The sequence below is a fragment of the Sorex fumeus genome, unplaced genomic scaffold, assembly GCF_029834395.1.
Source record: "Sorex fumeus unplaced genomic scaffold, SorFum_2.1 ptg000122l, whole genome shotgun sequence".
NCBI lineage: Eukaryota > Metazoa > Chordata > Mammalia > Eulipotyphla > Soricidae > Sorex > Sorex fumeus.
The window spans coordinates 57,096,356-57,121,744 of record NW_026606179.1 but is presented as its reverse complement, the minus strand read 5'-3'; the positions used below and the strand labels follow the sequence as shown (position 1 = coordinate 57,121,744).

The following is a 25,389-nucleotide window of genomic DNA, read 5'->3' as shown; positions in this document are numbered from 1 at the left end:
CCTAACATTCATGTTTAAAACTCCAGAAAATTATCCTCTACATGAGGATGATGGAAATGGAAAAATTGAAATTTTTATTAGTATCATTAAAAGTGATATCCCCACATTAGATTATATAAATTGATTTGTTCTAGCAGGGGATAGTGCAGGGGTTAAAGCACTTGCCTTGTATATAACCAACCCCTGTTAGATCCCCAGCATCGTGTATGGTCCCCAAGTACCACCAGGAATGATCCCTGAACACCCTCTCTGAAAAAATTTTTAAAATGTATTTTTTCTGACTCTGCCCTAAATTCTTTACCAACATGACCTCCATTGTCCTCATCGGACAGATTAGGAGGTTAGAAAATGTTGTCTTGATATAAGATGTGGGAAAAAGTAGATAATCCTAATATCCAGACTGGCTCCATGTTTGTTTTCTGAATAGGGGCCACCCCCAGTGATGCTCAGGGGTCTCTCAGCCATGCTGTAGGGAGGGACATGCAGAGCAGGGCTTGAGCCCAGGGCTCCTACACATGTATTCCCCAGCTCTTTGAGGCTGCCCCCCAACTCTGTTTCATCTCAGAGCTGACATCAAACCACTTCAGGAACTTTGTCTTCTCCCTGACCTCAAGAGTCAGTGTCAGACTGGGGAGAGAGGAAGGTTGACCTTTGACTCTGTCTCTTTCTAAACACGTGATCTTCACCTCACATGCTTTTTGAGTCCGGGATGACTGTGAGTTTGGATGGGGTGTTCCTGGTTACTGTCTCTTGAGTGGAAAAGACACACACGTGGCCTTTCTCTTGCCTGCAGTTGAGTCATCCACAGGAGCGCTCTTTGTAAAGTCTCCAGCAGAAAGTTCTACATCGAAAGCTCCAACGTGCCTTGTAAAGATGATCAGGAAGTAAAGCTCTCATGTCACTTTTCAGTTTTCCTAAATGCTTTTTACAAAATGATTGAAGAAAGCCCCGGGGATTCGGTCCAGCACAAAGCCTGCTGAATGTTTAAGTAGTTGCTCCAGAATGTGTTGAAATAGCATAAAAATCTTGTGCTGGCAGCGGCACACTTCCTGTTTCTGTTGAATCCATGTTAGCATGCAGCTAGAGGAGGCTTTGATAAAGTATGCTGAAACAAATCCAGAGCTGTTTTATGGCATTCTTGGGCTTCTTAAAGAGACAAGGAATTTTAATCACATGAATTTATGGAAGTGTCGCCTTTTTTTTTTCCCCCTCCATGTTCTGGGTTTGTATCAGGCTTTTTGTAGGAGATGATCCATCGTGGAAATTGAGCCTTTGGAGAAAGAGCTTTAGAATGAAAAGAAGCACTTACTTTGTGCCTGGAGGAAGCTGGCTGGGACATGATGGTGTTGGCCTGGCTCTTATCAAAAAGTCAAGAAGCAGCAAATAGGAGGAGGATGAAGAGGAAAGAGCCCCCTTTTAGAGTGAGTGGGAAGGTAGGAAGGTAAATTAGTAGCCACTAAGGAGGGAAGCGTGAAATTCCCAGCTGGATGAAGATTAGAAATGTCCGAGGACCCAGCCGTTCCAGATCTTGTATTCCAAGAACATGAAGCGTGGCTTTGGGAAGATAGGCACCTTTGTTCCTGTAGCACCATCGGTGACTGGTGAGTCATGCAAAGAACCTGAGTGGCTGCTGGCAGGTGAATGGATAAGTAAGGTGTGATTACCATACACGATGGACTCCAACTCTTTCGTAACAAACAAAATGGATTCTCACCTTTGGTAGCCACCAGAATGGATAGAGGTTGTCCACTGGGTCAAAGGGGAAAAGACCCCCAAAACCCGAAAAGAAAACCATATGATTTCACCACTTGTTGCTTTATATGAAGAAGCAACACACGAATAAAGGCAACAAAGCAAGGAGAACAAACTGCTAGCTATCCTAGCCACAGATTGGAGGCGACCAGCAAGCGGGGGGGGGGGGGGGGGGCACCAAGGGTGGGTGAAACAGGTAAGAGGGGGCAGTTGTGTGGTGGACTTGGATGAAAATTACTTGTGCTAGTGGTAGTCAGGATGCAAGGTACACAGAGTGTACACGGATTCTAGACCATAATTCTGTGCATGCAAAACTGATATTATACCTCAATAAAATCTTATTTTTTAAGAAAAAGTAAACTTTAAAAAAGATGTGATCAATCTTTTTCATGTGGTTTGTCTTCCTTTTTGCCTTGCTTTCTGAGTTTTGCCATCTGCCCATCCAACTCCCCAAATAGCTTACCATTCAATTATAATTACTCATGTTCTAATGGGAGTCCCTCTGGAAATCCATTTATTGACCATTGGGCTGGACCAGCAAGGAGACAGCCACCTGCACAGCAGAAAAGTGATTATGTGAATAAAGAAAAGAGAATGTTTTTCCTCAGAGGAGTGACTACATCAGCATAAGACATGTCGGCTCTGAGGAGAATCAGACTGTCAGCTCAATATCTGACAGAGCCAGACAACAGAGATGGGTCTACAAGCACCTTCTCCTGGTGCGCTGACCAGAGCAGCAAAGGGTGGGCTTCCCATGCATGGCCAAAAAGATGACAAGACTATTCCAAAAAGGAAAATAAAAATAACCTGGAGACTCAGTTGAGTGTATGCATGAAGAACTTTGACACTAGCCTGTGAGGGGGTGGGGGTGTTTGTGTGTGTGTCATGCATCTACATTTATTGGAACATTTTGGGGGTATTTTTAGACATCTTGGCATGTGAGAGAATGGGTATCAGGCGTATGTGCTTCATTCTTTCCCAGAAACGGGTCTTGGAATCCGCCTAGATGCCCACAACAAATTACTGGATGAAGTAGCAGTGACCTGACCAAAAAAAAAAAGATGAAATTCTGCATTTAGAGATAAAACTGCATGCAACTTGGGAGGGATATGCTGAGTGAAATAAGGAAGTGAAAAAGCATTATTAGTTGGTTGCACTCATATATGAAATGTAAATATCTATCACTAAAGCAAATGAAGTGAAAAGAAAAACCCAAACTAATGCTGACACTCAGTGAAAACCATGGTGGCTACGGAGGATGGTAGAGGAGCAAAGCAGTGATAGGAGGAATGAGCTAAAACTCTTCTTAGAGTTTGCCTTTTTTTTTTTTCAAAGGGTTGGGTTTGGGACCACACCTGGCAGTGCTCAGGACTTACTTCTGGCTCTGTGCTCAGGGATCGTTCCTGGTGGACATTTGGGAGTGAGTCCACACATGGAGGTTTGAGACTGAACCCCTGAAGTCCTATGTTTTTGTAACCCAAATGATAAATCCGTTAAAATAGTGCCTTCATCACGACTTACAAAAATGGCCAGGAGGTCAAAATCAGATCAGAGATGGTAAATCAGTTTGATGTGTAATGCCAGCCCGAAATAAAGAGCTGTGCAAGGAATCACCATGAGGTCATGTGGTGAATGATGTTGACGCTATGTCGAACTCTGCGAAAAAGAAATGCATCCAACAGGATGACTTTGACCATGGATAGAAGAAGGAGGCGGTATTGAGTGCCACACATCCCATTCTCGTCATTGACCTCAGTGGCGAGTTTTAAATTCAAGGCCCATGGCCATGCTCATCCAGATTACCCCTTCCAGGACTCCCGCTTATGTGGTCGGGGTGACTCACACGCTGTTGTTTTTGTCTTTAGACCTCAGTATGGCGGCAGGTTCTGTCCCGGTCTGAACCGTCTCTACCAGCTGTGTAACACGGACCCTTGCCATGGAAATAGCCTGGATTTCCGAGCCCAGCAGTGTGCAGAATATAACAGTAAACCTTTCCGGGGGTGGTTCTACAAGTGGAAACCGTACACCAAGGTGGAAGGTAAGAGGAAAGGCTGCAGATCACACAAGTATGTTGGTATGGGCAAGAGACGGGAGGGCTGTGTGGGCCAGAGATTTTTAGCATTTACTTTTTTGCTTTTTTAGCATTTCCCCACACCCTGCCAAATGCCCCCTCCTTTTTTTTTTCATTCATTTCCAGAGGATTTGTTTATTTTTCCACACTCCCCCCCCCCCCCACACACACAAGACACCCCCTTGCCTATAAGCCCACATCTGTAAGCCCGAGATTCATGTGTTTGGAATGTACTTAGGTTTCTAAACTTACCTTTGACATTTCAGCAATTAAGTCTCCCGGGGATGTTAATTGAAATGGGTATGAATTGTCCAGACCAGAAACTCATGAAACCGTATATGCCTCTTAGAGACACCCCATTTGGCAACTGACAGACAGTCACGGTGATGGCAAGACTGTAGAGTGTACATACATCCATGCTCACATTACACACACACACACACACACACACACACACACACACACACAGTTAATAACTCTAAAACTTGACTTACTATAGCTTTAGAGAGATGGCTTGTATTTTAAAAAATTAATTAGGGCTGGAGAGACAGCACAGAAAGTAAGGCTTTTGCCTTGCATGTGGCCAACGTGGGTTCGATTCCTCTGTCCCTCTCAGAGAGCTTGGCAAGCTACTGAGAGTATCCCGCCTGCACGGCAAAGCCTGGCAAGCTACCTGCGATGTATTCGATATGCCAAAAATAGTAACAACAAGTCTCACAATGGACACTTTACTAGTGCCCGCTTGAGCAAATCGATGAATAACAGGAGAACAATGCTACAGTGGTACAGTGCTGTTTTTTGCTAAGTAGCACCTTTGTTTTTATTACATAGTTTGTAAGCTTTGTAAAAGCAGTCCCTGCTCTGGTGGTTTTCCTACCCTTCAAACCTATTGTCTTTGGGCAGAAATCTCCTCCTTGCCTCCCTGGAAAAGGATGTGATTCCACGGGCACATGTGTGGAGCGGGAAGTTCAGATGGCAATCTGGTGTCATGTGCCAGGGTCTAAGGTTGGGCATGGTGCCTGTGGCTAAGCTCAGAATGACCCCGGGCCCAGCCCAAGGGTGACCACAGGGCGTGAGTGCGCAAAGAACCTGTCCTGGAAGCTGCAGCTCGATGACTCCAGCTACAGGAGTTGGAGGCTGTTCTTGTGCTGGAACTCCCCTGAAGCACCAGGGAACACTGGACCATTCTGAAGTCTGTGTCTCGGGTGCAAATCGTGGGGCATCTATAGATGTTTGGTGTGGAGAAGGAACTCTGCAGTTCGCCTTCTAGAAACCTAAAAAATGAGGGCCCTAGAGATTCAGGGGTTAATGCACGTGCCTTGCATACAGCCAACCCCAGTTCGGTCCCTGCACCTCATGGTCCTATGAGCACCACCAGAAACAGCCTGGGAGGCACCCAAGAGCCTCCCCGGGGCACCGCCACAGCCCTGGTAACTCTCCTGAGCAGTGCTCGGAAGGCCCCCTCAAAAATTTCAGAGTCTAGGGGGCAGAGTGATAGGATAGCAGGTAGGGCGCTTACCTTGCACACTGCAGACCTGGGTTTGGTCTCTGGCATCCCCTATTTTCCTCCAAGCCTGCCAGTAGTGATCCCTGAGTGCAGAGACAAGGTTGAGAAGCCCCGAGCACTGCTAGATATAGCTCAAGAACGGGAAAAAAAATCTAAGAAGAAGGGTTCAATATAGACATTGCTCCAGGAGCAGGTGGCGTCTGGACTGAGGACTTTCTGGCCCTATCCTCCTCCTAGAATTCACTGTGCCTCTTTGTGAGCTTGGGCCTCCATCGGGTCCACACCTGGCACCCCCGGCCCTGATTTATGCTTCAGTGATGGTTGCAGCACATGACTTTCCATCATCAGCCGGTGCTTGATCCCCCTTCTCCCAACAAGAATTTCTATTCCCAAAAGTTGAAGACTTTGCCTACGGCTCAAGCCTGCTTGTCTCTCCTGCATCTGTGAACAAGTGCTTGGCATGCATTTGTAACAGCGAGAAGGAATGCAAGAAAGAACGGTTCAAATTATGCACTGTGTTCTCTTTTTTTTTTTTTTTTTTATTTTTAGTGACACACCATGAGGTACAGTTGTAGATTTACAATTATTTGTGCTTGGGTTTAGATTATACAATGATCAAATACCCATCCCTCCACCAGTGCCCATATTCCACCACCATGGATAATATCCCTCCCACACCCATCCCTCCCATCCCACCCTGCCTCTGTGGCAGGGCAATCCCCTGTGTTCTCTCTCTCCTTTTGGGTGTTGTGGTCTGCAAAAGAGGCTTTGAGTGGCAAACATGTTCAGTCCATAGTCTACTTTCAACATGCATCTCCCCTCCTGGGAGGATCCTCCAAACACCCTTTATTTGGTGCTCCCTTCTCTATCTGAGTTGCCCTTTCCCCTAGAATGCCCGGCTGGCCTCTAAGCTATGGAGTAATCCTCCTGGTGTTGATGTCAGCTATTCTTGGGTATTAATCTCATATTTTGTTTCTTTATATTCCCCAGATGAATGCAATCTTTCTATGTCTATCCCTCTCTTTCTGACTCATTTCGCTTAGCATGATACTTTCCATGTTGTACCACTTGTATATAAATTTCATGACTTCATCTTTTCTAACAGCTACATAGTACTCCATTGTGTACAGCCCGCCTCCAGGGCCTGGGACTCTCTCTGGGCTAGCACTGTGTTCTCTTGAGGAGAAGTGAGAGCCCTGTCATGAGAGGCATTCATTCTGTCCAGACCCGAGTTGGTAGCAGGACAGCACACCTGATGGCAGGTTGTCACCTGCTGTCATGATCAACCCCAACAAGTAAAGATGTGGCTTCGCAGGGTGCAGACTCCGGCCATTCCATGCCTCCTAGGGTCCTTCTTTTCTCTTGTACTCTGGGCTGTGTTTTATGTTAGGACAGTTCTTAGCTGGCCTGAAGCCATAATACACCATCCGAGGTACCGGGGATGGAGCCAGGATCGGCTACTGTGTTGTGCAGAGCCAACTCGGTACCCACTGTACCACCTGTAATCACCTGAGCCCTACCAGTAGTGATCTCTGAGCACAGATCCAGAAGTAAGTCCTAATCACATCCCCCTACTCCCTCCACAAGCTTATTTTTGGCCTTTCCCACATTCTGTCTTTCATCCAGTTCCAGTGTTTGTGGAATTCATTCTGTTATCACCCTCTCAATAGGTCCTGTGTTGAAGCTGGTAGAAGAAAACATGAAGGAAATGAGTGTGTCATTTGGAAGACTTTTCAATGCTTTTGCAGGTTGGGTTGCAGTTTTTACCAGGGAGGGAACATGCCACTTCCTTCCCTCATGGCTCGAATGCTGACTGGGCACTTAGGAAGACCAGGTTCACTGGCGGACACAGCGGGGCACGCACTGAACAGAAGCACCTCAGCCCGAGGCCCACAATCCTCACGGGGCTGGGGGAACAGAGGAGGGGAGGCCCCCCTCTCCCACCCTCTTTGAAACATCCCTTGGAACTCAAGGGTGTTGTGTTGTTGGAGCAGTGTGAGAAGAGCGGGGAGTTTTGACGCCTAAGCGTTGATTCCGTCCCTCGATCAGATCAGAGCGTTTTTTTTTTCTCCTACGTTTCTCCTGGATTCATTTGTGAACTTGACTGTGTGTGTCCGGGAAACTGCGCTCTCCAGCACCCTAGCATCCCTGGTCTCCAGTATCACATGCAAACATTAGAAGCCATCAGAAAAGCAGATTCCTAGGCAGGACGAAATCTTTGCCTGTCTCGGCGTGGCTGTGCGTTGATCTGCCCTCTTTGCCGTTGAAGTTGGCTTTTATTGAGCGGTTTTATGTCGCACAACTATTTGCAAACTGTTTGCACACTTGTTGTAAATCTGTTGTCAGACGTCTCTCCCAGTGCCGCCTCCGCACAGTCTCCTGTGAGAAACATCATCTGGAATTCCTGGCCAAGGAGGACCGTGTTTAGCAGTTGGCATGGCAACCCCCTTCTGAACTCACGCGCTCTGTAAATGAAAGGCTCTTTACTTTGTGCTGATGGTGCCAGACTCTTTTTAGGGACCCACGGGTCAATACAAGTCCCCAGTGTTTGGCCTCTAAGTCTGGTTTGTTTGTTTCCACAGTGGGGTTTGTTATCAGTGTGTTTCATGCACTTTGCCCTTCTGCCTCCCTCCCCCCCAAAAGTGCCTTCCCCCCCCCTTTTCAAACTGTCCAAATAAATGTTAAGAGTATGTCACTTGCTAAGACTCCATCAGTAAACTGTAACCTTTGGACCAAGCGTGACTTTATCTTTCTGAAGTTTAACTAGCAGGGCGAGAGAGAGAGAGAATAGGTATGAAGGCACTCGCTTATACGTCACCGATCCTGGTTCAATTCTCAGCAATCTAGCTATGGTCCCCTTAGCTCTGCCAGAAGTGACCCCAGCTACACCCCCTAAGTAAATAAATATTTTTAAAATAAAGTTTAAGTGGAACAGAGCATAGTCCATTGACATATTATTGTCTAAAACATTTACTAGCCAAGGGAAGTGGCTACACAGCTCCCTGTTCTTATCTGCCATAGCCATTGCCAAGATTCAAAAATTCTTGGCTATTGAGCAGTTTTATCTGTATTAGAAAATGAGTATCATATTTTTAAGGTCGTATAATCTTCATTGGATGCATGTCAGGATGGCTGAGTGAACTGAGGCACCCGATTCAAGTTCCTACTTCCCACCCCGGGGTCTTCTGGTCTCTGTAGGGAGGCATGGGTTTGAATTCCACCTCTGACACTTCTCTTTGGGTCAGAGTGATAGTGTAACAGTGGGTAAGACACACAGATAAGTCTTGCACACAGCTGACTTGGGTTGGAATTCTGGCACCACATATGGTTTCCGGGGCCACACCAGGAGTAATTCCTAAGAGCAGAGCCGGGATTCAGTTGTGAGAACACCTGGGGCCTGTGCACAACACCCAAATAAAACATATAATGTAAATTTATTCATGAGTCAGAAAGAAAGGGACAGACATAGAAAGATTGCATTCATCTGGGGAACATAAAGTAACAAAATAGGAGACTAACACCCAAGAATAGCCAAGATAAGTACCAGGAGGTTCACTCCATGGCTTGGAGGCCAGCCGCACACACTGGGGGAAAAGGCAGCTCAGATAGAGAAGGGAGCACCAAATAAAGGGTGTTGGGAGGATCCTCCCAGGATGGGAGAAGCATGCTGAAAGTAGACTATAGACCGAAATGATTGCCAGTCAATGCCTCTCTTGCAAACCACAGCACCCAAAAGGAGAGAGAGAACAAAAGGGAATGCCCTGAGGCATGGGAGGGATGCACAGAGGCAGGGTGGAATGGGGGGGGGTGGAGGGTGGGAGGGATACTGGGATCAGTGGTGGTGGAGAATGGGCACTGGTGGAGGGATGGGTACTCGATCATTGTATAACTGAAACCCAAGCACAAAACTTTGTAAGTCTACAACTGTACCTCATGGTGTTTCACTTATAAAATTTCTCGATCAAATTTTTTTTAAAAAAAGAAAATATATATATACATTTATTCAAATAATCTCTCACACACATACACACACTCACATGTGCGTGCGTGCATACACAAACACACACACACATACATACACACCTCAAAGCCTGTATGGTATTTTCTATATTCATCTTCGTAGTTTTCTGAGTTAACTTGTCCACTTGTTGGTCATTTGCTATGATCTCCCCTTGACTCTGTGCCTGCTGCTCTCTTTCCTTCTAGAGGAAGACCGGTGTAAACTGTACTGCAAGGCCGAGAACTTTGAATTTTTTTTTGCCATGTCTGGAAAGGTGAAGGATGGAACTCCTTGCTCTCCCAACAAAAATGATGTTTGCATCGATGGGATTTGTGAAGTAAGAGAACATTTCTGCTTTGGGGTGTGTGAGCATGCCGGGATTTCCTCTTTGCCAAGGCATGCTCTGAGAAGTGCTCCAGAAATTCTGAATCTGGACAAAAGCAAGGGGCCTGGGAGGTGAGGGGGATGGGTCAGGGCACCTCCATTTCTAAGTGGAGGTGAGAGCAGGCTCCAAGTTTCCGCTCTTTCGGCCTGAGCCCATGTCAATTTCCTATTTCTCGCTTCATTCTGGGAATTCCTATTTCTCGCTACATTTCCTATTTCTATTTCCTATTTTTGGAGCGAGAAGTTTTCTATTTCTCACTCCATTCACAAGCAGAACGGGGATAACGAAGGCTCCATCCTCCCTTATGTTGTGGATGTAGCCAAGACATGAGGATTTATGTGCGCCTCATCCACTTCCGTGTTGGCGGAGTCCACTGGTGACCGGATGGTCTCACTTACCTGTGGTCTACAGAATAACAGGACAGGGAAGGCAGGAGACCCCACCAGGGGATACCTTGAATACCCCGGGCCCTCGATGACAGAAATGAGAAGGATCGGGAAGGTGGTGTAGAGATGACGGCAGCCTTTGGTGCCGCGGTAATGCTATTCATGTTGTAAAAGGCTAGTTTGCCTCTCTCTCACGGTAGATGCTTTCTCTTTAAATTTGATGTATTAAGTTAAAAGAGCTCTCAGATATATTTTTCTTCTCCTGGGATAGTGGTCCCCAGCACTTTTAGATTTCAGGGGTTGAACTTGCCGGAGTAAACTCATCTGCTGTTAGCAACCAGGGAGACTTTTTATCCCACATTTGCAGATCAAGAATCTAAGCCTATTTTGTTACTTTATTTTCCCCAGATGAATGCAATCTTTCTATGTCTATCATTCTCTTTTTAACTCATTTCGCTTAACATGATACTTTCCATGTAGTACCACTTGTGTGTAAATTTCATGACTTCATCTTTTCTAACAGCTACATAGTACTCCGTTGTGTAGATGTACCAAAGTTTCTTATAAATAAAAAAAATAAGAAGAAATAAAAAAATATTTAGCAGAAAGTGTGCTAAGGATTACCCAGTGCTAATATGTCATGGGATCCAACTAATAAGCCAAACACAGAACCCCGTTAAAAAAAATAAATAAATAAAAATAAAATATTATATTGTTTTGTCTTTAAAAAATCTAAGCCTAGGGGTCAGGACAGAACTTGTCTAGCCATGCATCTATTAATGACAGAGGAAGGGCCAGACCCCTATGCCCACCCCAAGCTCCTTCATCATCAGATGGGAGCTGGTGCTGCCCAAGGTACCTCCCTCTCCCCACAGTTCTGCGAATGTGCAAAGCCCCTGGCTTCCAGGTTATTCTCAGCTACTGCTCTGTGACTTGACTCACAGCTGATGTTTTGGTTTTGGTTTGTTTCTTATTTTGGTCGCAGCCAGTGGGATGTGACCATGAACTTGGCTCTAGAGCAGTAGCGGATGCCTGTGGCGTTTGCAAAGGTGATAATTCGACGTGCAAGTTCTACAAAGGCCTGTATCTCAACCAGCACAAGGCAAATGGTAAGAGAGACGGATGGACACCCCCTCCCCTCTAACCCCCATTGAGGCAGGTGCCTCCCAGCCCTCTCTGCTGCGCAAGCCGGAGTCATACTCCAAGCCTCAGATTGGCTCTGCTGACACCCTGGAGACCACAGATCTGGACCTGGGGCTGCCTTCCTCAGGAGGGAGGGGACGGGAGCTTATGTGAATGGGAGCTTATGGTCAGGGATACCTCAGTGGGTGGCACACGGGTACCGTCCTGCTTGTTCTGTCTCCTGGGTGCTCTGGACTCATGTGCCAGGTGAATACTTGAAGCAGTTAAAGAACATCGCAATCAAGTGAAACATGGTGTCTCTCTGTTCTAGATTGCTTTGGAAAATGCAAGGTCCTAAGGTTCTTCTAGGTTGATTTTTGCATTTGGTGGGGAGAGGGGCGTGGACACAAGTGATAAGGATCCCACCCACAAGGACTGAGAGTCAGTCCCACCAGTGATGCTTAGATCTAATGACTCACTGCTTGGTGACCACCAGGGCTACACCCAGTGGTGCTCAATGACCAGAAGGTATCAAGGGATCAAACTCAGGGATCCGTACTTATGCTCCAGACTTAGGGTATATGCACTACCCCTTGAGCCAAATTCCTATCCCTAGGCAGATTTTTTTTAACATTCTTTAGTTTTGTGGTGCTTATTCTGGAAATGAAGAATGACTCTCCTGTTCATTTCCTTACCCATCTCAGACACACACACACATGCATGCAAGTATGTACACATATACACTCATGTGGAGCATATGTTTATTTTCTCTCTGGTGTTTCTACTGCTTGGACCTTGAAACAATGCATCATTTTTCTCTTTCGAGAGGAAGAACGCATGTCACTGAATGATGCAGACACCCCGTTTTGTCACAAGGGGCCTGGGCCTTTCTGGTTGCCTTTCTCCCAAGCACAGTGTGGAAACCTTGTCTCCCACCCGTGTAGAATATTACCCAGTGGTCACTGTCCCCGCGGGGGCCTGGAGCATTGAGATCCAGGAGCTTCAGATCTCGTCCAGCTACCTGGCTGTTCGGAGCCTCAGTCACAAGTATTACCTCACGGGGGGCTGGAGCATCAACTGGCCTGGGGAGTTCCCTTTCGCCGGGACCACCTTCGAATACCAGCGCCCCTTCAACCACCCAGAACGCCTCTCTGCACCAGGACCCACCAACGAGACGCTGGTCTTTGAAGTAAGTCCTTCTGTTCCTTGAGTTCTCAGTGGGTAGTGAAGCCCATCCTCTTAGTTCTAATGTGTCTCTTCAGGGTGCAAAGGGGAGAGACTGCCACTTGAACCAGGGAAGAAGACAGGGATCCCACAAGTGTCCTGAAGAATGTGTTTCCAGCAGACAGCCTAGTAGCACACTTAGCTGTCAAGAGTGCACCGTTAAGTCATATTTTCCTCGGGGTCTGTTCCCTACATGGCACACTGTGAATGTTCATTCCATGGGTCCACATCACAAACCAACTTGCATGTGACTGATGGGTAATACTAATGATTAAGATGTCCATATCCCTGCAGATGGCTCTAGAAGGCATTCATAGATGCATATTCTCAGTTCCTTGATAATATCTTTTGGTTTGCTTCTCCTCATTGGTAAATCTGTATGTTTCCCCCATTTCTTGGGGCTGGGATTGATTATTGGTCTTCCAGAGAGAGTTACTTGCTTCGGATTGTGTCACTACTTAAATGAGAACCTACATAACCAGGCTCTTGTGTGAAGTTGTTTTGCTCTCCAGTTTGGCACTTGTGAGACCAGGAGAGGAAACTGACCTCAGATAGGAGGAAGAAGCAGTGCAGTAGTGCCGAGCAAGCTTCCCAGTGTGCCTGACTGGCACACTGTGAAGGAAACTGGGCACGCTGGTTTCCAAATCTCTTTCCACCTCTGAGGACATGACCTCACGCCTGTCCAGTCACAGGTGATTCTCAAAGGCAACGTGAGGGACACTGATTATTGTGTTTCTGTGACTATTATTGGTGCTGGCAGTAACCAGCAAAGAGACTGAAGAGAGTTTTTTAAACATGATAAACAGTTGGAACACAGGCTTCTTAGTCAATGCCTACATGGTGCAGACTTAAGTGTGCAGTCTTGGGGCTGGAGCAATAGCATAGTGGGTAAGGCATTTGCCTTCCACGCGACTGACTGGGGTTCAATTCCCAGCATCCCATATGGTCCCCCAAGCACCGTCAGTAGTAATTCCTGAGTGCAGAGCCAGGAGTAGTAACCACTGAACATCACTGGGTGTGACCCAAAAAGCAAAAATAAATAAATAAAGTAGCTGCTCTTAAAAAAAATGTGCTGTCTTGACCTGGCCTCAGCCTTAGGGTTCTGGGAACCACCAGAGCCACACCAGGTGGTGTGGGGAGGCGGAGGTTGGCGGAGGTTGGGGGGCCGGGGAGCGGGAAAGGGGTTAGGTGATGCAGGAGATGAAACTCCTTCTTGTGCCTGTGCCCCAGGCTTTGAGCTCTCTGCCCAGGCCAAACACTTAATTAGTTACATAACTTGGACCACTTTCTTAACCATGGCATCTCTTAATGCCCACATTTGTCAACTGGCCAAACAGTTCTAGGAACTCTTAGCACTTGTAGAAGGATAACTTAAGACATGTTTATTGTTCCCAGAGCACTTAAAACATTCGCTTCGTTGACAAGCATCACCATTTTTGCCCCCTGAACACATCCCACAGGTGTTAGCAAAGAAACCTTTAGACCGCGGCTCACCACAGACCAAATCCAGCTCCTGGATCTGCAATTGTTAAATCAAAAGAGGTCACTGAGTTCATGTAAGGGGATTTTGACTTTAAGTGAAAGAGGGATTCCAGATCCCATTCAATATCTAACTTAGTGGATCAGAGTATAGCAGGTAGGGTGTTTGCCTTGTGTGTGACTGACCCTGGTTCAATCCCTAGCATCCTATCCGGTTCCCTAGACCCACCAGAAGTGATTCCTGAGTATAAAACCAAGAGTAACTCCTGAGCACCACCAGGTGTGACCTCCCCAAATGAAACAAAGCAATCTGAGTTTGCTTCTCAGGCTCTAAGTTTTGACATGCTTTAACTTCCCCTCATTTTATGAACTTGAGACACGAGTTGTCATTCCTTATATCTATGGGCTTGGAGATCCCTGAATATCTCACAATGCCTTTTCAGAGAAATGTTCTTCCATAGACAGAGAGAGTGCATGCAACTGGCTTAGGGTCTACACCAGCACCATATATAGCCCCCCGAGCACAGAAACACAAGTAGATTCTTATCACCACTGGGTACTGCCCCAGCAAGAAGGATTCTTCCAGCTCTGTCAGCCCTGTCAGCATTTCCAGAGTTTGAGAGTTGGAACCCCAAATCCAACTTGACTGTAAAATGGGGGTGGATTGGGACTCAATGAATCGAGTTCCTGAAATCACACTTTAATTAATCTTAAGACATGCTATCCAGTGAAAGATTTCTGAGAGTTTTCAAACCCATTATTTTTTTTTTGAGAAACAGGTCTGATTTTTATCAAGTATCTGAACTGCAAATATGTAAGCACATTTTGGGATATCTTTTTTTAAAAAATTTTTATTAGTGAAACACCATGAGGTACAGTTGTAGACTTACAAATTTTTGTGCTTGGGTTTCTGTTATACAATGATCAAGTACCCATCCCTCTACCAGTGCCCATTTTCTATCACCACGGGTCCTAGTATCCCTCCCACCCCCCACCCCCCCTATCCTACCCTGCCTCTGTGGCAGGGCATTCCCTTTTGTTCTCTCTCTCCTTTTCTAAAAGAGATATTTCACTCTCAAGGTCTTAGAGCAACATAGGCTTGTTAAGTTTGTCAAGTGGCTTTTGAATCATCTCTGAACAAATAGACACAAAATAAATTCGGTACCTATAAAGTAAATCAGGCAGCAGGTATCTTACCATTTCGGCCCTGCCATCTTTCCTGATGAGGAGTGGGTTCCTAACCACTCCAGGACACAACCATTTTTTCTCCTGTCGCTTCTCACTCTAGCTTTGTTTGTAAGCCTGTCACTGACATGCAGTAAATTTCCACCAGTCTCCAGACACCGTCTGCAGAAAACCACCAAGAAGAATAGGCTAGAAATAATGGTGTGTACCCAAGCAAATGACAGGGCTCCTGGAAACCTGAACACCCTTAGCTTGCATGGTGTTAATGAATAAACCTTTACATTTCCCATTGGTCATTTTTTTTCCCGTTTTTTGGATCAGTTTCACCAGTTCACTGACACTTTGTCACCAGTTCTTCCACCAGCCTCCAGCTGGGAACTTTCACCTGTGCTTTTGTTTATTGAGATTCTGTCTCCTTCATCACTATTATTTAGCAAAATTATAAAGCAAAATCTTGGGATTGGTCACCAGGTCAAGCATTTTCCCCGAAGTTTAGTTGTTTCGAAGAAATGGAAGGGGATTCTCACTTGGCATTGGAGTTCTCCAGAATCGCTCACTTTTCTCAATCTTTTTTGGTCTCCATGCCAACCAGAGCAGACAGCTCCTAGAGGAGAAAATACAAAAAAATACAAGGACGAAGCGTGGCTAGATATCAATAAAATGGTGAAAAGATCGAGTTTTCTTCAGTTCAACTGGATATGTAAAATGTCCCCCTTTTGAAAAATGATTTTTACTGTGATGTGACTCGAGTAAGAACAATGTCTCTACGAATAAAATATAAAATCACAGTTCCACCTCAGCGATAAGGACCCATTTGCTTAACTATTATTTTACAAAATCTTAATGTACTCATTCTACTTTTAGACTCATTGAAAGCTTAAATTAATGTCCTAGGAATGTGGCCTGTCTGAGAAGGTTCTAGAGGGAAATGTGTGTGATTAATTGGACGTGCCTTGCTTGTATTTTTAAAGGAGTTATGGTTTCATTAGAAACGTGTGAGCATGTTAGGAGCTTTAAAAAAATAAAATCCAGTCATCTAGTATTATGTGTATTTTATCTTTTAAAGGAATTTAAGTTAATGATTTTAATATTTAAATTATACTTTATTGCTCTCAGGAGAACGTCCTCCAGTTTCTGGTTAGTCTTTATCACATGTTCATACCTCTCCAAAATTGATAGAATGCAGTGCTTTTAAAAACTTAAAATCACAATAAGTAATGAATCACATTTCCCAAAACTGGACTCTGTGTCAGTATCCAAGTAATTCATGGCTATATTCTTTAAAAGAAGTTAAACAAAGTTCATATGCCTTTTCCTATAAGTATGAATTGAACCAAAACGAATACTCTGGGAGCCAAAAATATGTTCACTCCAATATAAAAATGTTGAATGTGTTTTACAATCCTGTGGGATGCTGAGATCAAAGTGTGGGAATCTCACAAAATGAAAAACGTTGTCCCATCCACAGAAGGGGTAAGTGTACTTTCTCTCTCAGGCACTTCCAATTATCGCGTGTTCCCGAAGTTCTGATTATAGTGTCAGATTCTGCAGAAGTGTGTCAGAAGCCTTAAGGATGGAACAGGAAGTAAAACATCCCTCTTTTCATTACAGTTCTATATATATGAATCAAATGTTCCCATTATCTTAGCTAATTTTCCTCCTCGGCTACCTTGGAATATATTTACGTAGGTACTAACCTTATGACAAATTAATAGGCGTTTGCCTTGCACGCAGCCAGCCTGGCCGAGCCAGGTTTGATTCCTCCGCCCCTCTCAGAGAGCCCGGCAAGCTACTGAGAGTATCTAGCCCGCACGGCAAAGCCTGGCAAGCTACCCGTGACGTATTCGATATGCCAGACACAGTAACAACAAGTCTCAAAAAATGGAGACGTTACTGGGCCTGCTGGAGCAAATTGATGAACAATGGGAGGACAGTGATACTTTCCCTTGATGTCTAAGAAGATTTGGGGGCGAGGGGGAAGGGACATGTCCTGCCATGCTCAGGGGTCACTCCTGGCTCTGCACTTAGGAGTCACTCCTGGAAAGTCTCAGGAGACCATAAGAGGTGCTGGGTATAGACCCAGGGTCGGCAGTGTGAGAGGTGAATCCCCTTTGCTGTCATATTGCTCCAGCCCTATGATGTCTGGCTTAAAAAATTAGCATTTTGGGGGTGCTCATTCAATACCCAGACCCTTGCTAAACATTGGGGATACACAGATAGTTAGGCCATAAAACATATCCCTAACACATTTTCATATCACATCTTTAAAGACTGTAGAAGCAGTTTTGACCAACGGATGCCATTCATTCTCATTTTCCAAGCAATTTGAGTTACAACACTGGGTCACAGTTGTATACAAAGGTTGATGCTTTGAGGGCTCTGCTACCATTAGGTCACTCTGGATGAATCACCCAAACAAGCGTGGTCCTGGTTCTCTCTTTTGGGAAATGATTTCCCGGTTAAACAAACTGCTCTATCATCTGCTCTATCATCTCCCTGTCCAGGAGCCCTTCACAACCTCTGAAACTCTCTTAGCAGAACCACCTTTTGGTGGCTTCTACTAGGGACACTGGATTTGGAACCTCAAAGATGGGCAAAACCCATTTTATTACATAAAGGACATGCAACAAAAGAAACTTTTTTTTCAAGAGTAAAGAATCTCCTTGGTGGAAAGAGGACTGCCTTATAAGTATGAAGCCACGAGTTCGATTCCCAGTGCCACTCACATGCACCAAGGGTGCCCCCAGCAGCTTTTGCTTTCTGGAAGTCCTGTTGACTGACCAAGTATGTAATCTTTGGCACACGACCAGGTTTGCCACCCCCAAGAGCCACCACAGCTAGAATATGTGCAAGCACTGTTGTGTGTGGTTGGGGGTGCGACCCCTGGTGAGCTACACAGCCAGAATATACATGAGTCCATACACCTGAAATTCTGTGTAATGGTACAGCAACTGCATGGGTGCAGTCCCCGGTCACAACTGCAGTGTGAACAGAGAAAGGAAGAGAGGTGAATGAATGAATGAATGAATGTGAATGAACCAATGAACCAGTGAATGAATAAACAAACCCATGAATGAATAGGTGGGCAGATAAAACACTTTTTACTGCCTGTCCTCCCGTTGTTCATCGATTTGCTCAAGTGGGCCCAGTAACGTCTCCATTTTGAGACTTGTTGTTACTGTGTTTGGCATGTTGAATACATCACGGGTAGCTTGCCAGGCTCTGTCGTGCGGGCGAGATACTCTCGGTAGCTTGGCGGGCTCTCCAAGAGGGTTGGAGGAATCGAACCCAGCTCGGACGGGCTGGCTGTGCGCAAGGCAAATGCCCTACCTTTGTGCTATCGCTCCAGCCCAAAAGTAGAAATTTCTATGCCAGTTGCTAACCCAGGAGGTAGTACACAAAAGCAAAGATTAGAAGAGCTGTTGATGGCCGTGCTAGACCAGTGTCTCCTTGCCCCTCAAGCAACCCTCCGAAGGTGTCCCCAAACACCATCATCATCTGCCATTCTCAGAACGGCTCATGTGACCTGCAGGGCACAAATGACAATCCTTTGGCTTTCCTCATCTCTCAGAACCAGACTTAAGAGCCATGCGCTCACAAGCACAGCAGAAGAGTAATGACCGTCTCGAATCATGAGCTGCATTTGAGGAACCAATATCCTGCCTCAAAAGCTCGCCTGTCCCTAAGTGAAGGGTCCACGTCTCAGTGATCTTGTGCAGAGTCACTATGTCCAGCCCCCCACACACCCCCTCCCAGAGGAGCAAGGCAGGGCAACCCTCTCCTGGGAATAACTGACTGCTCTCCCTTAGCCCTGGGAAGAATGCACGGCTCTCCACCAAATGCTGGCGTTTCAGCAGCTCCTGGTTATTTTTGTATGTCAAGGCTTTATAGAATGTCTTCCTCAGGATGCTCAGTTTAAACAAAATGGAAGCCAGACCTTGTCTTTTTCCACCGGCTCACGTGCCCGTCTGGTTCCCCACAGCCTCCCCAACATCCATTCTCCTCGAAGCCTCAGCTTAGCCTGCGTGGATGTTTGCAACAGGTGGATGTCGGCGTGCACAGTCCTGGCCCCTTGATTTCCTTGGTGGCCAAGGGAAATCCTCAGGGTAATCAAGGTTTCCGTGATCGCCTTAGTTCTCACATTTTTTCAGCATTATTTAAGACCATCCGGCCAGTTTTTATTTTCAAGTAGAAACGCACAGATCTGTGTCAATGACTTGGGAGAGAGAGGCAGAGAGGCATGGTTCCATATTATATTTCCACCTGGCCCAGGAAGAAGCTATTCTCTGTGTCTGTCTGTCTGTCTGTCTGTCTGTCTGTCGCTCTCTCTCTCTCTCTCTCTCTCTCTCTCTCTCTCTCACACACACACACACACACACACGTACACGTACACGCAACAAAAGGAATCAATATTGCTCTGGCCACCAGACACTGTCTGAGATCACTACCAATAGCGTTATGATAAAAGGAGATAATTTCCACATATTTCTCTCATTCAGCACAGCCCCCCCCCCCCCCCCCCCGCAGCATACGCCTGGCAGTAAAGCTCAGGAATTTCTCTTGGACGTGTACACTGATTAGTCATCCAGAAGATCTAAAAGTCAGCTGCTATTTCAATAGGTCTGTAGGACAGTAAATGTATTTGTTTTGTCCTCTTTTGATGGGATTTGGGAGTCTGAGGAAAACAGAATCCACATTCTGGACTTCTGTGGAGGACTTTGCACCCCAGAGAGCTCAAGCTGAAGTGTGTGTGTGTGTGTGTGTGTGTGTGTGTGTGTGCGCGCGTGCGCGTGTGCTTGTGTGGAGAATGACATTCTAAAGCAGTCGAGGTGAAAACTAAACATGAGTAAAACTTATTTATATACCTTTGCTGAAAAATAATCAGAGGTGTAGAAGGTATGTTCGTTTTCCCCGGGCATAACTCTGCATGGTGCAGGACCTGAGTTCAGGCCCCAGCACCATATGGCCTCTGAGTACTACTCTGGGGGGAACCAGAGTGTTGGGGGGGGCACGGGGCTTAAGGCACTTTGTCTTCCTCTTCCCCAGCCCTGCTGCAGGGCCCAAGCAGCTGCATTTGGGGCCCTCACATTTCTCTGTTCTGCTGGGGAGACTCTGTGTTATCGGGAGTGACCCCGAGCATTGCTTGGGGCCTCCTTTCAAAATATGATTTCATTTGAAGTCGACAATCCTGTTGGGATTTCTCAGTGTATGGGACATCCTAACATTTTTCCATTTGGAGATTGAAATTCAGGTCATTTAAGGTCATTGACTTTGTTCTTTGCTTAGGAAGTGTGCAAAAGGCCCAGTTGATTTTTCAGAGTCCTTGACAGTAAGAAACCTTTTCAGAAAACTTAAAACCACAGTAATCTCCCACCCTCTCTTTTCCTCTTGAATAGTTTGTCAGAGGTGACATGTTCTTTATTTGGGGGTAGGAGGGTCAGTTTGGACCACACCCAGCTGTGCTCAGCGGCTTACTCCTGGCTCTGTGCTCAGGGTTGACTCTTAGTGGTGCTTATATGGATATTGTGTGTGTGTGTGTGTGTGTGTGGGGGGGGGGGGGGTTGATCAGATATGCAAAACAAGTACCTTCATTCCTGTACTATTTCTCTGGCCCTAGGGATGCCACATTCTTCAGAAATGGCTAAAGATTAATCTTTGTGCTCTTCCTACTCCTCTCTCTCTCTCTCTCTCTCTCTCTCTCTCTCCACTGTTCTTCTCAACTATTCTGTCTCCTTCACTTCCTCCATTCCACCCCCCCCAAACTCCCTCTCCCCTTCTCTCCTCTCAACCCCTCCCCTTCCCCCTCTTCTTCTCTTCCTCCCCCCACCCCCTCCCCATCTCACACACAGACAATGAAGGAGTCACATTCTCCATCAAGCTGTCCTGTGGCGGGAAGGGAGGTGGGGAAATTCAGGGTGAGTGTTTCATTAGAGAGTTTCCTTGCTCCTGGTAGGGTACCCAGGGGTTGGGATGACAGGACAGTGTAAGTTGCCTGCCTCAGACTGAAATCCGATGCCCTCTGTTTTCACCCACATTCCTCCTTTTAGAAGTCTGGGAAAAAAAAAAAAAGACCTCCCCCCCCCCCCCCCCAGAGTCTTTCTTGGTAGACTGTGGAAGCTGAGCCCTGATTTAACTCTTTGCAAGCCGGCTCCTTGGAGTTGCTCAAAGGCAGAATCTTGAAGCCAGGTAACACGGAAGCCCCCGGTAAGGCCAGTCAGGGTGAAACTGTCAAGGCCAAAGGTGACATGGAAAGAAATGACACAGGTCAGCTGGCCACCCTCCTTTGCTCCTTGACCAGAGATGCTGATGGGGCTTGGGGATCCCGTGTTTTGGAAATGACTCTGACGGAGCATGACCAGGTGATTTCCCACTATCTGAACACTGCCTCCCACCCCAAGGAAAAGAGGCTGCAAGACTTCAAGGCGGATCTCAAGGTGATAAAATTAGTGGAAGGGGAAGATGCACCTGGCCACGTGGATGGCAGATGGCAGCACCACACAGGGGACGTGATGACATGAGGGAGGATTTGTGCAGAACAGACAGACCCACAGGAGACCAGCGGCAGAGCAGGGTGGGAGCGGCCAGTTGCGGTCACCTCAGACCTGTGGAGAGGGTTGTCCACTGTGGAAGGCTGGGCCTACAGGAATCTCCAGCACCTCATTCTGTTGATGACCCAGCACCCATTCTTCCTCGTCTTCGCCTCCAGGAATGTGGATAAGGGGACGTGGGCTGTGACCCTGGCTCTCCCTTAGCCTGTCAGCCCACACCTTGGCCCACAGCCCCGACAAGGCGTGTGTGGAAGTATCTCCTGTCAGATGCCCTCACTCACACGTCATCGTCAGCAGGACACCTGTCCTTGGGCTGCGAGCTTCAACAAGCAGGACGCAGCAGAGACCCTGACTGGATGCTGTCCATCCTCAGGGTACCCAGGAGTCAGCGGTGTGCAGTGAAATAGGGATCCTCCCCCCACAGAACCCAGTGATGCCTCATCTCTATGATGACCCAGCCCGTACCCCCAAATCACAGTCCCTCATCTATGTGATGATCTAGCCTGTACCCAGAATCACGATGCCTCATTTTATGTGGTAATCCCAGTATGTAACCCCCATGGCGCCCCATTGAAAAGGCCTATGGTATTTCCATGGGGGAGATTGTAGCTCACTGCATCTCACAGGAGAGATGGGTGGAAGTGATGAAAAAGCTCATGTCGGAGCCAAGAGATAAAACAGTTCCCATGGCTCAGGATGGGAGATGTGTGCTGAAATTAGACAAAGGACCAAACATGAGGACCTCTCAGTATCTGTACTGCAAACCATAAAGCCCAAAAGTAGAGAGAGAGTAAGAAGGAAGGTGCCTGCTATAGAGACAGAGGTGGGGTGTAAGTGGCAGGAGGGATGCTAGGGACATTGGTGATGGAAAATGTACACTGATGGAGGAATGGATGTTCGATCATTGTGTGACTGAAACTCAAGCATGAAAGCTTTGTAACTGTGTCTCATGGTGATTCGTTAAAAAAAAAAGAGAGAGAATAGTGGTTAGGGTACATGGCGAGCAGGGACCTCACCTGGGTTTGATTTCCAGCATCACACAGTCCCCAGAATGTTGCTGGGTGCAGCCCCAGGGATCCTCTGCCTGCCAGGATGGCCTCCCCATCTCTGGAGCACCCCTGGAGCACCCCATCCTCAGATCCTTGCATGAAATGCAGACCTGGTTAGCCTAACATTGCTGAAAGGCCTGGAACCCCTTGAACACTTCTTGGAAGCCCCTCTCACCCGCCACACACACACACACACACACACACACACACACACACACACACACAAACTTTAAAGCTGCAGCAGCAGGCAGGCTAGTTACCCAAGCTTAGTTTCTCTGTACTCCATTTAATCGTGGTGTGCCCAGTGGAAACAGAACACCCCCCCACACACATACCGCAAAGGACAGTTGGTAGAGTCCCGCTCCACATCTGTGGTTTTCCAAGTTAAGAAGCTGTAAATTTTATAACTCTGCACCCTGCGGTCAAAGCTGCTGAGTGTCGTGTTTGAAAGCAGGTGGTTGGTGTGTTAAAGGTAGACATTAAACAGTTCAGCTGAGGACCTGCAAGCACTTAAGGAGGTTGCCTGCCAGCTGTAAATTAGAGACCCAGTGCCAGTTGGCTGGAAAATCCTCTGGACTAAATCCAGTTAAGTAGACGGAATCGCTGGCGGTCTTTCCAAGTCTGTGCGTTTCACAGCCCGGCCACACAGTCTGCTGTGCAGTGTGGGGTGGCAGGAGTGAGGGTGAGATTGCAGCCCTACTGGATGTGTGTAGCTCTCCATGGGCCCAGAAGGAGGCTCAGGAGCATATTCTCAGGTATGAGTGATGGGAGTTGTGTGGTCACGTTAGGTGCTGTTCCCCAGGTGTTTCTCTGGCGGTCGGAAGCAGACAAGGTAGTGACCTGTTCACAGCACACTCCCAGACAAGGCTGCTGGCCAGCTGCAGGCTGGACAGACAGTGGTGAAATTGAAGGTCATGGTCACCAGGCCACATTTAGTCTAAACAAGTCTGTCCAATCCGGGGCCAGCATCTCTGGCTCCAAAGAGCCAGTGATGTCATTGCCAAGCTGCTGGATGATTTTGAATTTGGGGTGTTTCACCATTGTATTCTATAGCCACACTCCAGGACAGAAAGCCTGGCCCTGAGTCCGGCTATGCTGACTTTCCCAAGGGGTCCTGCAGAGCAGCACAGAGCTTGGAGGCTGTAAGACTGGGTCACACATCTTGAAATTTACTTTGTTTCAAGCAAGGGTCCATGCATCATGCATATTCATTTTATACTGTGCCCCACAAATTATATTCTTGGGGATTATTTTTTGAATCACTGTGAGATACACAGTTACAAAGCTGTAAATGGTTGAGTGTCAGTCATACAGTGATCGAACATCCACCCCTTGGCCAGTGCTCACTTCCCACCACCAATATTCTCAGTTTCCCTCCTGGACTGCTTCTATGGCAGGCACTTTTCTTCTCTTTCTCTCTCTCTTTCCTTTTCTTTCTCTCTCTCTCTCTTTATTTCTCTCTCTCGCTCGCTCGCTCTCTCTCTCTCCCTCTCTCTCCCTCTCTCTCCCTCTCTCCCTCTCTCCCTTCCTGACTCTCTCTCCTTTTGGGCACTGTGGTTTGCAATACAGATATTTTAAGCACATAGTTTTTATACACAGTGATCATTTCCAACTATCTTTGTCATAGTGGTCCCTTCTCTATCCCAACTGCCTTCTTCCTCAGCACTTGAGGCAGGCTTCCAACTGGGAACCAATCCTCCTGGCCCTCCTTTCTACTGTCCTTTGGGTTTATATTTTTATATCCCACAAATGAGTGAAATTAGTTAGAGGAGAGGGACATACATAGAATTATTGCACTCATTTGTGGGATTAAAAAAAAAAACTAGACCTTTTATGTTTGAGAACAAGGAAAGAAAGACCCCAGAGAAGTGTCTGAGCCAGTCAGACAGAAAGTTTCCAAAGGACTATTTGCAAACATCATATAATAAGAGATGGGATTCCCACTGAGTATTCTGTTCTTGGTCACTTTTCTCCTCAATACAAGATAAAGAAGGAGTCAGAGAATACCTTACTTATCGTTGAAAAGCAAATAAAATGTTGTCATTGGCAAATGCTTATCTTTTATATATTTGGTCTTGGTGTCTATTTGTTTGAATAATTACTATCTTTAGGGGCCTTTATGAGCTAATGTTAAAATAAATCCCTAAGTCAGCTTTCTGCAGGTTTATACAAACACTGTCTTTCAGTCTGCACAATTACATGTAGAACTCTGCATGTGAATTTATAGCTGTGTAGACTTTATAGTCAAACCTTGAGTCATTTGTTTTTTTTAAAGTGGAGAATCTAATTAGTGTGTTCATTGAATGCATTAACATGTTCAACAAACAAAATATAAACAGTATGATTCTGTATGCCTTTGGCTGCAAGACTATTACTATTAGTAAGACGACAATACCCAGCTACTATGTATTTTAGTAAAGTAAAGTAAGTAAAGGCCCTCCCGTTGATCATCAGTTTGCTCGAGCGGGCCCAGTAACGTCTCCATTGGAGACTTTGTTGTTACTGTGTCTGGCATATCGAATACTCTCGGCAGCTTGCCGGGCTGGAGCGATAGCACAGCGTTAGGGCGTTCGCCTTACAAGCGGCCGACATGGCCGACCCAAGTTCGTTTCCTCCGCCCCTCTCGGAGAGCCCGGCAAGCTCCCGAGAGTATTTGATATGCCAAACACAGTAACAACAAA

At 46.5% G+C, this 25,389-nt stretch overlaps 1 protein-coding gene across 2 annotated transcripts in view; it reads left to right on the top strand.

Annotated features, from left to right (window-relative positions):
* ADAMTS18 (ADAM metallopeptidase with thrombospondin type 1 motif 18) overlaps positions 1–25,389 on the top strand; it is a 140,613-nt gene that overhangs the window by 94,052 nt on the left and 21,172 nt on the right. For both annotated transcript variants that reach the window (XM_056136302.1, XM_056136301.1), the window contains 4 exons: positions 3,618–3,790; positions 9,537–9,667; positions 11,087–11,210; positions 12,168–12,412. In XM_056136302.1, the coding sequence (XP_055992277.1) occupies positions 3,618–3,790; positions 9,537–9,667; positions 11,087–11,210; positions 12,168–12,412 (673 nt within the window). The remainder of the gene's footprint in view (positions 1–3,617; positions 3,791–9,536; positions 9,668–11,086; positions 11,211–12,167; positions 12,413–25,389) is intronic.